The 14,740-nt window shown below is 41.1% G+C and overlaps 1 protein-coding gene across 3 annotated transcripts; it reads left to right on the forward strand.

Moving 5' to 3' along the window:
- The first annotated feature begins 608 nt into the window (after window positions 1–608).
- On the forward strand, window positions 609–13,876 carry LOC122315461. 3 transcript variants are annotated; one of them, XM_043131368.1, is made up of 6 exons: window positions 609–1,770; window positions 9,271–9,412; window positions 9,489–10,908; window positions 11,020–11,585; window positions 12,845–13,180; window positions 13,496–13,876. In XM_043131368.1, the coding sequence occupies exons 1-5, from the start codon at window positions 746–748 to the stop codon at window positions 13,106–13,108; spliced, it is 3,417 nt and encodes a 1,138-aa protein (XP_042987302.1). In that variant the 5' UTR covers window positions 609–745; the 3' UTR covers window positions 13,109–13,180; window positions 13,496–13,876. The 3 variants fall into 3 exon arrangements, with proteins under 3 accessions (XP_042987302.1, XP_042987301.1, XP_042987300.1); XM_043131367.1 differs by having other exon boundaries at window positions 9,489–11,585; window positions 13,485–13,876; XM_043131366.1 differs by having other exon boundaries at window positions 9,489–11,585.
- Window positions 13,877–14,740: the final 864 nt, after the last annotated feature.

The following is a 14,740-nucleotide window of genomic DNA, read 5'->3' on the forward strand; positions in this document are numbered from 1 at the left end:
TGAAGATTGAGGATATTATTGATTTAAAAAAGAAAAAGAAAAAGAAATTGGGTCCTTCTATGGTCAGATATGTAATAAATTTCTCTATTGCACCTATGTTTTAATTCGGTTGAACATAGGCATAGCCGTAACAACGGAAGTATTATAAAGTAGAAAAAAAGGTTGCAATTTGACTTAAAAAGAAAAGGACAAAGTATTTTCGTTCGTGTATGGGCTGGGTTGAGAGAAAGCAATCGGGCTATAACAGAAAATACCCATCACATTCTAGCCCAGTGGGCTGAGAATCCGAATCAACCTGGGCGAACATGGCGGCCTATATTGTAATCCGCATATAATCCTCATAGATTGAAGTCCAAACTCCATGTCCACGTGCGCTGTGCCGTTAAGGTTGGTTTAAATTGTGAATCATATATCTCATTTTATTATTATAATTTTTTTAAATTTGTATATAAAAATATGATAAATAATTTCATATTTTTAAAATTTTGAAAATATAATAATATTAAAAATATATTTTAATAATATTTTATTTATTTTTAAAATTTTACCTTAATTTATTTTATCTAAATTATAATAATAAGAAGAAAATTTTATGCGGCCAAAACCGAACCAATCTCACGAATGAAAACATACCTCGTCGGGTCACCGAATCACGCCTTCGCATCTCGTTCCCTCAACTGAGCTCGCCCCCTGCCTGTCTCCATTTACATCACTAGTCCAGAAACAGTTGCGCCCAACCAATGTCATGGCTTCCGCTTCCGTTGTGGAAAATCTCAGCCTCGAAGCCCTCCGTCTGGTCGACCTCCGTCTCCTCTCTCAACCGGAGCTGTACTCCCTCTCCCTCTGCTCCTCATCCTCCTCTTACACCTCCTTCTCCAACGACAACGACGACGTTTTGATCCCCAAAATTGACCGCTCCGTCTTCAACGAATCCGCTGGTAGCCGCAAGCAAACTTACTCCCGTCTCCGCCTCGCCCCTCGTAAGCCCCATTCCTCGTCTACCTCCGCCCCGACCCGTTCCTCCTCATCATCCTTTTCCATTCCCCGCCAAATCCCCGAACCCCTTGACGAAGAAAACTCCCAAATCATTTCCATTCTTAAAGAACTGTTCGCCGCAGAAACTCCCTCCACCGCCGACGAGGATAACCTTGTTTCTGTCCCCTTAGAATTTGAAGAGTTCTTGCCTGATTTATCGTGTGCGGGCTTGCAAAATGTCCCTGTTCAGGTTCTTTCTGGTGACAATGGACAGGGGAAGCGGAAGCGGGGGCGGCCGCGGAAGGATGAGAATCGGATGATTGAGCGAAAGGTGGCACTGGAACGCAAAGCGGAGCCGAATTTTCCAGTAGATGCGGCTGCCACTGAGGGGGAAAATAAGCGAAAGCGAGGGCGACCGCGTAAGAACTTGAATCCAAAGATCGAGAGCGATCAGTCCGAGAGAAATATGGCGATGCTGTGTGAGAATGTCGAAGAGAAGGAGGTCGAGATGGTGATGGCGAGCAAGAGAGTGGATGTGCCGGACGTGGCTGCGTTAGGTAATGTGGAGGACCCGTATGGCGAGGAGCTGAAGAGGAGGACGGAGGGTTTGCAGACCGAGGCGGAGTTGTTAGGGTTTTTGGGTGGGTTGAATGGTGAGTGGTGGAAAAAGAGCAGGAAAAAGAGGATTGTGCTGGCTAGCGATTACGGCCACGCGTTGCCCAAGGGGTGGAGGCTTATGCTTTCTATCAAGAAGAGGGCCAGCCGTGTATGGTTGCATTGCCGCCGATACATAAGGTTTTCATAATCTCCTTGCTTTTTATTTTAGTTTTAGGACTGTATGTATTAAATATTTTTCTGGATAAGAATATTTATTCAAGTAAGTTGAATTTAACTAATATGGATTCGATGTTATTGATTGCATCTATACACCTTTATGGGATTCTTGTGCTTCATTTCGTGATATTCATACTTCATCCATTTTACTTGTTAGAATTAAGGTTCTTTTATTTTTCGCGTCCTTATGTATAGTTCCTGGATACCTGGGCTTTGCCTATTTCTATGAATATAACTTCTTGATTACCTATAAAAAAATAAAATAAAATTTACGCGTCCTTATCTTGGACTGTTACTATTTATCAGTTGTCATGCATTTTACTGCCTTGGCATATATTCTTCTTTCCCTTCAATTCATTTATATTATTATTGAACGTGAAACTAAACATGGCGAAGAACACTTTACACAAGGCCAATCTCAACCTTCAAACAAAATGTGGTTTTAACGAAATATCCCTGCATTTATTTATTTATTTTCATGTGTATGAAAACGTGCACAGCTAATTATCATGCAGGTGATGAAGGACCCGAAACTCCGAATGACATTTATAGGTTCTTTGAAATAGAAGAATGGTTGCAGGATTTTATAGAAAATCCAAAATAACATAATATAATTTAAAAAAACACTCTATGGACCTCCTGACAATTGCCTAAATGCATCTGATTCTTTTTTTTTTTTTTTTTTAAATTTATTAATACCAATAGGCATAGCCAAGTACACTGGATGTATACAAGAAAAAACACCTAGTTGGAGTGCAAAAAAGATACAAGGAACTTCTGATACTTTTTTTTTTGATAGGTAAAAGATTTTATTGATCCACGTAAATAGGAAAAGCCCGAGTATACAGGGAGTATACAAAAGAGAGCCTAGTTACAAACTAAGTGCTATGGATAGTAGTGTAACAGTCATTAAGATTTGTTCCGTTCAATACAATAGAAGATTCCCAAAGTAATAGGGTATGAAAGAAAAATGCCCTGAAGCCATCCGGGGAGCGTTCCTTATTTTCAAAACAGCGTCCATTCCTTTCGATCCATGTGCACCACATTAAACATAAATGTACCATCTTCCAAACAGGAATTATCTAGCGATTGCTCCTTATCCCTTGGCAACAAGACAATAAGTTGATCACCCTCCTAGGCATAGCCCATGCGATACCAAGCTTGGAGCGGATTTCACCCCACAAGACCTTAACTACTTCGCAATGAAGAAGGTGGTCCACAGATTCACTGTCGTGTTTGCACATGAAGCACCAATCCAATAAATAGAGTCCACGCTTTCTTAACTTGTCTATAGTTAGAATTTTGCCATGAGAAGCCATCCATCCAAAGAACGCTACCTTGAGGGGAACATTGCACCTCCAAATGCTCTTCCACAGGAAGACATTGCAAGAGTGGCTTCTCAAGGCCTTGCAATAAGAACGGACTGAGAATTTCTTATTTCCTGTGCATGTCCAAAGTAAGCTGTCCTCCCCCTCCAGCCCAACTTCATTTCATATAACACGCTATAGAAGTCAGTGATGACTCCCACCTTCCAATCCTGGGCAGCTCTAGAGAATCTCACGGACCAATGAATGGAATCAATAGTACCGCACATATTATCGGCTACCGAGGAACTCTGATCAAATGCAATCCTAAAAAGAAAGGGGAAACCGTTTTTTAGAGCGACATCCCCACACCAAATATCATGCTAGAAACGGGTGCGCGTGCCCCTTCCCACCACAAATTTGCACTTATCGAGAAAGTTATCCCATCCATTTTGGATAAGTTTCCAAACTCTTACGCCATAAGTCCCTCTTGCTTTTTTAGTGCACCAACCTCTCTAGACACTCCCATATTTGGCATCTAAGATATTCCTCCAAAGAGCATCTCCCTCAAGATGGTACCGCCATAACCATTTTCCCAAAAGTGCCTTGTTGAAGGTTCGCAAATTTTTTAAACCCAACCCAGCGCAAGACAATGGAGTGCATACTTTATCCCATTTGATCAAGTAGAATTTATTTGCATCCTCTAACCCACCCCATAAGAAGTCGCGGAAAATCTTCTCCAGTCTGTTCGCCACCCCTGCAAGCACAGGGAATAAAGAGAGGAAATATGTTGGAAGATTAGAAAGCGTGCTCTTAATAAGTGTATTCCCCCCCCCCCCCCCCCCCCAAAAAAAAAAAGACAAGTAAATTCTCTTCCATCTTGCCAGTTTGCTTTCAATTTTCTCAATCATCCATTCCCACATTACTTTAGATTTATGGGGGCCCCCCAAGGGGAGTCCAAGATATTTCATAGGCAAGGATGAGACCTTGCAGCCCAAGATGGCAGCCACCTCTCTTAAGTTAATGACCGAGCCAACAGGAACCACTTCTGACTTTGCTAAATTTACCTTGAGGCCAGATACAACCTCAAAGCAAAGAAGAAGTGCTCGTAGGGATCAAAATTGGTCCAGATCTGGGTTGTAGAAAATCAAAGTATCGTTGGCAAAGAGGAGATGGGAGATTGTCAAGCTTCCATGCGGAGAACCGCCTACCGAGAAGCCCGAGATGAAACCACTATCCACCGCTCCTTCCAACATTCTGCTCAGCACATCCATTACAAGAATAAATAGTAGTGGGGAGAGAGGATCCCCTTGTCTCAAACCTCGAGAGCTGTTGAAGAAGCCTTCCGGAGTGCCATTGACCAAGATCGAGAACTTGACTGTTGAGATACAATGCTTTATTTATTGGCACCGTCTTTCCCCAATACCATACCTACTAAGGATACAAAAGCCTTTGCCATATCCAATTTGCACAAGATACTTGGAGTGGCGGATTTGACTCTGCTCTCCAAGCATTCATTGGCGATGAGGACCGAGTCTAGGATTTGCCTTCCTTTCACGAAAGCATTTTGGGACTTCGAGATGATCTTTCCCATGACACCATTCAGCCGCTTTGCCAAAACTTTGGAGATGATCTTATAAACCCCACTAATCAGGCTTATGGGGTGGAAATTGTTCACTTCCACCGATCTTGCCCTTTTGGGAATAAGGGCAATGAAAGAGACATTAAGACTCTTCTCAAATTTCATAAAGGAGTGAAATTCGATAAAAACCTTCATGAGATCCTCCCTAATAATATCCCAGCAGGCGTGAAAAAAAGCCATTGGAAAGCCATAGGGTCCTGGGGCTTTGTCTTTATTCATACCTTTTAGCACACCAAGCACTTCATTTTCGTCAAAAGGTCTCTCCAACCAAGCCGCACTTATGTGGTCAATGGAATCGAGAGCTAGTCCATCTACCTTGGGTCTCCAAAAATACTGTTCTGTCAAAAGCTTATCATAGAAGTGGACAATATGATCCTTTATCGCATCTTTACCCACTACGACCCTGCCCTCCTCATGAAGGACCTCTATGGCGTTGTTTTACAGTGAGAGTTGGCAACTCTATGAAAAAACTTTGTGCTTCTATCCCATTCCTTCAACCAAAGGGCCCGTGACTTTTGCCTCCATGAAATCTCTTCCATAAGAGTAAGTTTCTACAGCTTAGCAACAACAGTTAATCTTCTTGCCCTATCATCAACCGACAATGTTCCTGCCGCTTGTTTTGCATCAAGTTGCTGCAGCTCCAAAAATAAACTGTTTCGCTGGTTGTTAATGTTCCCGAAGATTTCCAAATTCCATTTCCTTAGATCATGCTTCAAAGCTTTTAGTTTCCCTGCAAGAACAAAACTGGAAGTACTCGTGAGCTGATAAGAGGCCCACCACGCATTGACTTTCTCAAGGAACCCATCTACCTTCAACTACATGTTTTCGAACTTAAAGTATCTCCTTCTCTCATGAAGACCCCCACAATCTAGCAAGATGGGAAAATGATCCGAGCAAAGCCGGGGAAATCGCTTTTGGCCTAGAGTGGGAAAGTGGGCCTCCTAAGAAGAAGAGACAACAAACCTGTCCAACCTCGACTAGGCTCTTCCGTTTGACCAAGTAAAGTCTCATCCTGCCAAATGGAGATCCACCAAGTCTAAGTCAAAAAGGAGTGAGGAGAAATCAGCCATGGTTGAACCTGTGCTAGAAACCTCGGACTGCTCACTCGGAAACTGAGTGATGTTGAAGTCACCCTCAATACACCACTGGATACCCCACCAACTGCAAAGGCCAGCCAGCTCATCACAGAGAAGTTTTCTACTACTGTCATCATTAGGCCCGTAAACACCTGCAAAGCCCCAACAAAAACCATCGTCCACATTCGAGAAAAAACAAGCTACTGAAAATTCACCGATGCATTCCTCAACAAAATTAACTGCTTTCTTATCCTACATTACCAAAATACCCCCTGAGGCGCCCTTAGAAGCGAGGATGGTCCATCCTGCATAAGAACAATTTCACAAACTTCTGATGATGTGCCTATCAATGAACTTTAGTTTCGTTTCCTGAAAACAAATAACATCAGCCTTCCATTCCCACAAAAAGTTCTTTATAGAGAGACGTTTGTTCGGGTCATTCAAGCCACGAACATTCCATGTGAGAATTTTGGGCTTCATGGATCACCAAGGTTCACCCTATCCTTGTGTCTCCCCCTACTCACGCTACCCTCCCGAGCATCATGGTTTATAGAATAGGTCAATCTATCCCTGTCTTTCTAGCCTCCAGATCTAGCAAGAGAAGGCTGACCAACTTGAATTGCTATGAGTAAAGCTTGCATTTGGTCCTCAAAGCCCTCATAGGACATGCCCAAGCAATTTTGCATATTGTTGACCTTTTGGAGGACCCACTTCGGTTGCAAATCAGTCCATGAACCTGCTAGTGGCAACGAGCATAGAGGGCTAGGTGAATCCTCGGGTTCACTTGGGTTAGTTGACAGAGTCTCAACCCCTAGCTCCTTGCAAACAATCTATAAATCTGACCCATAAGGTGACCCTACCTCCGAAGACCCCCCCTTCGTAGAAGAAACATCTACCTCATCCACCTTAGTACATAGAACCCTGGATAAGGTCTCAAAGAGACCCAAGGAAAGAATCAGGGCTTCAGAAATTGCCCCCATGATTGGGCCAGGTGCAAACGGTACCCCCGTGCCATTAAGTCTACAATCTGTGGGTGTCTTCTGCTTCAAAGTGCAAACCCCAAGGTCGACGGAGTCCATTAGCCTCTTCTGTGACGACAGCGAGTTGGCGGTGGCCTGGGAGGAATTGGGTAAGTCCTTTGCGGCCAAAGAGGCTTTTGTGGGTTGAAACTGGGGCATTGGGTGCTCCAAACCCATCTCGGGTTGTTCGCCGACGGCCATTGGAAGGGTCTGTGCCGTCGGAGAGGTGGTCGTGTTCACTGCCGGCGGGGAAGCCATGAACATGCCGGAGCCCATGTGTCTGTTCCGAGAGCTGAGGCCTGTCTGAGGGGCTTGAGGCTCGTGAGATTTGGACCCGTGGGCCTGGGGCTTGTGAGTGAGGCCTTACGACCTGTGGTTGAGGGGAAAGTGGTTCCCTCTATTCATAACCCCTGGGCCTGGGCTCCACCATAGGCTTCCCATAAACTGAGCCCAGCAGTGGGCTCACGGGTTTTCTTAAAGCAGTGCCCAGCCCATTAATCCCATTAACCTCACTCTCTTCTGCCCTTGCCGACCCATTCCTTCCCACTTCCAGTGATGTGTCTTTAGCGACCAGCGAAATTGCAGAGTCCGTTGGTTGTTTTCTCCCGCCACCTTCATTGCCCAGTCCCATCACCATACTTAGACCCAGATCAACCTTTTGCATCAAAAAGGAAACTTCTTCCAAGACGCCAGAAAGTTGAGCTCTGACAGCCCAAAGGACGCCCTCGACGTCCCCCATCTTTTTACAACCATCAGAAGGCCCTCCCATGACTACTAGGCAAGAACTAGGTTTGTTGAAACCACTGGATAAATGACGCTCTGGCAAGGAACCAGCCAAAGCAGAGGCATATGAGGCTGTTCTGGCTTCCAGCCCAGTCCCATCTCGTCGCGTAACCCCCTGTGAGTGAGTCACCACTTTCACAGCCACCTTCGTAAGATGGTAAGCAAACCCCTCCCAGCCGCTGCCCTTAGCTCCTTTGGGGATGATCAACAAACCCCTTCTCCTGCCATTGTTAAATTCCTCCAATAGGAGATAACGTCCCCTAGAGTTTTTGAGATGTTGCAACGTGAAAAGCCCATTACCCATCCTCAGCTTTTTAAAAAAACCTTCACGCAGAGGAGCATCAATGGCTTCCACGACCATTCTCACCACCCAAGAGGCTGTACCACCGTTAATGAGTATGAACAAAGCCATACGTCTATTCTTCTTAGTAATGCGAAAACTGTCAACCTTCGAGAAAATGAAAGTTTTTGACTCCACCACAAAATGCCTAACTTCATCCATCGAAACTAGGGAGAAAAGATACTAACAAAGGGAAAGAAAGAAAGAAAGAAAGAAATCGCTGGAGATGGGAAACAAAGGGGAGAGGAATGTCAGCTCTGGCGAGCAGCGCCGGAGAGGAGGTTGCATGTATGCATGCAGGTTGTACGGAGAGAAAACACATGTAACTCTAAATTCTGATACTTTTTTATATAGACTTTTGGGTCTGTTGCAAATTTAGACAGTGGAAATATTGGCTTTGGACAATGGCATATTTGGAATAGGAAAAAATTCATTTTGCGAATGCAGGAAAATGGGATAGTAGAAGTCTATCTGTTCTTTTGTTTTTTTGTCTTTTTTCTCTCCGATTACCCAAGGGGGTCCTAGGAAAAACTGAAAGCCAAAGGCTTCTCAGTAGAATCAAGCTTGAACACAGTAAAATATCATTTTCTTGGTTTATGCAAGTTGTAAAGAAATTTAATCCATTAACAATTCTATTAATTAGAAATTTCAGATTTTTACTTATTAATATATCTATTTACTTGGGCTATGCCTATGCTTATTAGGGTTTATACCATTCTCAAGCTAGTGTGTAGAGTACACCATTCACATCACTTATATTGTAAAATTTGATTTGTAAGAAGATTCAAATTTTAAAATTTATCTTCCAAATCAAATTATGCCATTTGAGCACTTTACTAGGTGTATTTTACACAGTGGCATGAGAATATAATTTTTTTTCTGATTGATATAATCTGTTGCTTATTAAAAAAAATTAAAAATTTCAGTTTTTTTTTCCACTATAGCACGATCAATTCTATGTAATTAACGCAACTCAGCACCTCATAAATTCAAAACTTCACCACTCAATCACCTACATGTACACATGGTCTTCATTAGTCTTGGGCCATTGAAAAAATTTTCATGCTCCACCATGGTATAAGTACAACATCAATTTTATTCTAGTTCCAGTACTTAGGATGGACATAAAATAATGAAGTTAACGGATATTTGAAAAGCTGTACCATCAATCTTGCCTTCAAATGTTAATTTTGTTGTTGTTCTGTGTGATACTTTGATTATGGTGCTTATTCTTGCATTCTTAGTTTTAATGGCTGTGTTCTTCTTACACAAATTTGCCTAATTCGGAACCATCCAGCCCTAATGGACGGCAGTTTGTGTCGTGCAAGGAAGTCTCTTCATACTTTCTCTCATCTTCTGGACTCCAAGATGCAAGCCAACTGAGATCTGGTCATACTAATGACAATTACCTGGTGGCCAGGGAAGCTGATCATGCAGACGTAAGTCCGTGTCTGGGATCATCATCTTACTGACTTTATATTTTATTTATATTTATATTTACTAGGTTTGCAACAGGATGTTGATCTTAACCTTGGAGATGGAAAGAATGCTGATGACCTCATTAGCTCACCACCACCCATGACTTCTATACTAACTGATAATGAGGAGCACAACACCATAAAGATGGGGGAGCCAAGGATTCAAACAGGGGAACTTTTCAAATGCCACAAATGCACCACGACATTTGATGAGAAAAATGATTTGGTTCACCATCTGGTATCATCTCACAGCGATACTGCAAATAGGTGTAAATCCAGTACATCTATAAGTGATAATTTAATAATTATAGGTGAAAAATATGAATGCCAGTTCTGTCATAAAAGATTTGGTGAGAGGCATCTTTACAATGGCCATATTGGCGTCCATATGGGGAACTATGAGAAGAGCGTCGAGGCTTCGGGAATTACCATGCAGAAGAGCACTGATCCTACGCCAACTGGAGTTCTGCCATCAACCTCAATGGTGCATGAATCAAGGGGAATTGACTGGGCAGAAACTTCCATTATCAAATCTGGTTTTGGTTGTAAGGCTATAAAATCAGATACTGCAATTGAAGCTTGCAGTGACAGAGATGACCAAGCTTTAATTGAGGAACATAGTGAAAGGCCGGATAAAGTTTTCAGTATGAATAATGATAAATTGGGAAAGGTAGATGTGGTTACCATTGTTGCTAATAGATGTAATGCTAGTTTGGAAAATGAAACAGTTTCTACTAATGAGAATATAAGTGTTTGTGTATCTTCTGATGAAACAAATGTCTGCAATTGCATTCCCTGTGGAATTAATAACTGTGTTGCAGACAATAATGGTTCTGAAAGCTGGTCGCTTGCTTCTCCCATAAATGAGAGAACTTTTGTTGTTGAAAACAATGTTAAGGTATCTTTCCCATCAGTGGAGGAGCAAAAGCTGGAGATAGGCTCTGAAAGTGGTTTGAATCATAAGAATAAAACATGTAGTGGTGAAGATATTGAGTTTAAATGTTTTGCAAGCACAGTGGAAGATATGAAAGTTGATGATGGTTGTAAATCAGAGAATAGTGAGTTAGTGTCTAGTTTTGGCAATCATGACATTGGACTCGAGTATGTCTGTGCTACTGTTGATAGCTCTGGGAATACTATAAATACAGTTGGTTTTGGGAGCAATCATGCTTCACAAAATGACAAAGCTGTGACCAGCACCAAGCAAGAAGGGAGTTTGGGAAGCTGTTTAGTTACTGCATCTTGGAATCGCCAATATATTGTTGAAAATAATACAACTAAGAGTTCCTGCTGCATGGTGGAGGCGGAGGCACCCTTTCAGGGAAAATTGTTTCATCACCATGAATTTGCCCCATCTCTTAATGAGCATGGATCTCATTTTAACAATAGGATGACTGAGGTTCCTACGGGTGCAGTGGAGGGGCTTAAGTCTGATGAAGTCAGAAACTGTAGGATTGGTGAGTTAAATTTTGCTTTTGATGGTAATGAAACTGAAGTTGACATAGATACTACCGCATGCAGCGGGCAGGAAAGATGTTTTAAAGGCTCTTTACTTGTTTCATCTGCAGATGAGCATAGATGTGTTTTTAAAAATCATATCTGCAGTAGCACAATGGAGGAGCTTAAACAGGACATGGGTTCGTCTGAAAGTGGCTTACATAGCCAGTGTGGCTATGAACAGAACCATGATAAAATAAATAATGTGAATAAGGTTTCATGTAGCTCAATAGAGGAGGCCAAGCATAAGAAGGTTAAGAGCTCTTGGAACGCTAAGACATTCCTTGATTTTGGCACCCAGGTAGGAACGGATGCAGATGTGAGAAGCACTATACAGGGACAAAGTTCTGAAGGCTCTTCCCTTGTTCTTTCTGGGGACAGACAAACATTTTCCTCTGATAATAAGGTGACTAGTGTTTGTAGTAGCACAGTGGGGAAGCATGAAAGATGTTCTGAAAATCTTAGGGATGGTGGGTCAATGATTGATCTTGGAAATCAGGCGCAATCAAATGAGGAAATCATGGCAGAACTTTTGTGGAGAACTGCAGAGCAAAATGTCGGACAGAATGGTTTAGCCAATATTTCATCTCCACTTGTGCAATCGTCAGGATGTTTTCCAAATTTAATGTCAAGCAAGGTACGAAAAAGCAACTACTTTAGTGGCAAGAGTTGGTTGTTGTGGATGAATATGGACCTGTTTGGATGTATGGGAGAGTAAACTACTTAATTTTTTGCTTCAGTGAGGTCCTTTTTAGCTATTCTTTGTCCCAGATTATTATGAACTTGCCATGGTATTACTCATTTGCTATCAGTTTAGATATATATATATATAGATATATATTAAAATGAAACGGCTGAGATGTACCCTTTAGATTCACCAACTACCACCACCATCACAGAATAACCATGTCTAATGTTATCAATTTGACACACAAACCCAAATCAACTCCCTTCTTTTGAGAGAGAATCGGGACACGATGATTTCCCATTCTCAGTTTTCCCTATATTATCAGGTTTTACTGATTTTATCTCGTGTTTCTTGCAGTCAAGCATGCCAATTGTTATATTTTCTTTAAAGTACTACAATTGTATAATTTCTTTGATTCTCGATTTTGATGTTTTAGGCTTCGTTTGGATCCTTAAATGAGCTTAGCTCATTTCAGTTGGGTTCTGTTTTAGACTTATCCTAACATCCAAACATAACTGGAAAAGCCTTGTCTTTGTGCCAGAAAATGTGAATTGAGAGGAGACATAAGTATCAAAGGTGGAAATAAGAGTGGGAGTAATGTGGTGTTGCTGAGAATGGAATTCAAGATTGCTCTCTGGTCCTGAAAAGTCTGGCCATTTGATATGCAAGCAATCTCATGGCCAGTTCCAGAGTAAGCAATTTGGTGATGCAAATGTATGTGGCATTTGCCACATGACAGTTGACACTGTGGGGGTAGATGCCACATCATTGTCATGTTCTATTCCACATCATCATGTTTATCACCATGTGAGCAGTTTCTGTTTGTTGATCCCATGTCTGTCTGGTCACAGATAAATTGAATGATTTTAAGAAATTAAATTACTCAATTGACAGGGTTCGAATTATAGGTAGGAAATTAAATGTGTCAACCATTGAGGACCAGAAGGACGATTTTAACCTTCTAAATTTTGGTGATGTCCCACGGCATGAATATGATGGTCTGTTTTAAATTTTTCTTGTTTATCACAAAATTTCTATGTTTTTAGATATATATTGTTTTTAACCTTTTCATGAAATCCCTGATCCATAGAATTAATTCTTATCATTCTTTTCCTTTGTGGTAAAGATTTTATTGTTCATTTATATACTTTTGCCATACTATTCTAAATGCTGAAACATGCATGCCAATCAACTTCCTGACATTGCAGGCAAGCTCTCATCCAGAGGAAGCGAGGGTTTTGTCATACGATGCAGAGATGGATCAAGGGTTTAATTCCTCTTATTGGCTTAAAAAGGAAGCTTTGCCTTCATTGCCAAAGGTAGCGAATGGGCATCCGGTCAGGACTATGTGTGTCTGGTGTGCGGAAGAGTTTTATCTCGAATCTGTCAACTCTAGGATGCAATCAGGTTCGGTGGGTTTTATGTGTGCAGCCTGCAATGCTAAATTCTCTGGGCAATTCAATGTACTGTAGTTGTCAACATTTTCTCTGACCCCACAATTTGCTTCTCGCATGGCCAACTTCCTATCTTGAACTAGCTATGAGGTAATTGCTACATCTAATTTTATGGATGCATTTGCTCTGTGTGTCGAAGGATAGGCTGATCCTTTTAAAGGTCTTCTTTATTCTTAAGATACGTGTGTACCAGTACTGCTGCATTCTAATTGCTTTTTACATGCCAACTGGATCATGCAAATGCTACAATCAAAGATGTTGACAACGGAAAGTTTCAATGACATAATAAAGATATATATATATAATTTTCTTCAGGGCTTGCGAGTTTGTATGTCCGGAGTTTCTTTTAGTAGATGATATTGATAAGGATGTTAACGCTGAATTACATTGATAGCTATTTTACAGGTAATGTTGGGGACCGGTTGGAAGACAACGATGGTTTGTTGATGATTTGTCAGTTTACGCATGGAGGTCCTAACCAAGAGCCTGATTTTGCAACTCTGGTATGGTGTTCTTTTGTTTCTTGCTGGCGATCACTTAGCTGGGAATTCATTTTCAATTTTCCCGTTGTGTCAAAATGATTGTTATTAAAATGCTGACAACAGATTTTTGGGGTTCCTTTATTTCGAGGACCCACCATCTTTACACCCACACAAGATAGAAATAGATTGCCAACAACCGTGTGGTGAGTTGTATTGTGGACCGATCTGAGGAGAAGTTCTTGGATACTTTTTGGTTCTTGACTTGACTTCTCTAATTCATCGACGTACAGGACCCTTTTCCCTACTTTCAATTTGCCTTTTTACTTAGACTGAAAGACTCTGCGACCTTATTAAAAAATAGTAAATCTTCAAGATCGTATATAATCTTTATAGCCTTAAAAAGGCAAGAGTTATTATATTCTCAAGTTGGTATGTAGAGCACATAATTTAAATGATACAATTTGATTTGTAAGATTTAAATTTTTAAAATTATCTTCCAAATTAAATTATTTCATGTTAGGACTTTACGACGTGTTATCTACATTAGTTTATATATCCCAGAAAATTTGACCCGGATGATTTCTGCTTTTCCAAGAAACGTAGGAATTAGGATGATTTTCTTCTAGAAATGCGTTGGACTAAATGCCAAAGATCTTAAAATGTGTTTTAGGGAAATGGGATTATTTTCTGGCTTGGGCACAAGTTCAACATGGGGTAAGAAGAAGTTGAAATATAAGGCATTAATTACTGTGGTTTAGGTATCAAGCTTTAGCATCGTGCATATCAAACATTGTGGCTTTAAACACTGCAATATTTTCGCACGAGTTCTTCAGAGGTGAGGGTATGCCAGGAAAGTTTGTCGCATATTTCCAGTTTACTAATGGTTGAAGGTAGAGGCACGTGAGAAATGCTATTCTTACATATGGGGGATCCAGACGGGAATCTAGACAGTTTTGTGTTTTTGTTTTTATTTAGTGATTAAGGAAGTATTTTTTAAGGTTGTTGAGAATTAAAAGAAGAAGAAGAAGAAGATTAAAGTGTTAAAAAATTAAAAGAAGAAGAAGAAGAAGAAGAAGATTAAAGTGTTAAAAAATGCATAGAAAAAGCAGCAAAAAAGAAAAGAAAAGAAATGGGCACCATGTGTGATTGTAGAGCCATTCATAGGAAT

The sequence above is a fragment of the Carya illinoinensis genome, chromosome 7 (assembly GCF_018687715.1).
Source record: "Carya illinoinensis cultivar Pawnee chromosome 7, C.illinoinensisPawnee_v1, whole genome shotgun sequence".
In the NCBI taxonomy this organism is placed as follows: domain Eukaryota; kingdom Viridiplantae; phylum Streptophyta; class Magnoliopsida; order Fagales; family Juglandaceae; genus Carya; species Carya illinoinensis.

Bases quoted from the DNA above. Each gene is read 5' to 3' on its own strand.
- LOC122315461 (XM_043131367.1), top strand. From the start codon at position 746: ATGGCTTCCGCTTCCGTTGTGGAAAATCTCAGCCTCGAAGCCCTCCGT. The intron at 1,771-9,270 runs GTTTTCATAATC...GGAACCATCCAG, and splicing joins CATTGCCGCCGATACATAAG to CCCTAATGGACGGCAGTTTG. The intron at 9,413-9,488 runs GTAAGTCCGTGT...GGTTTGCAACAG, and splicing joins GGGAAGCTGATCATGCAGAC to GATGTTGATCTTAACCTTGG.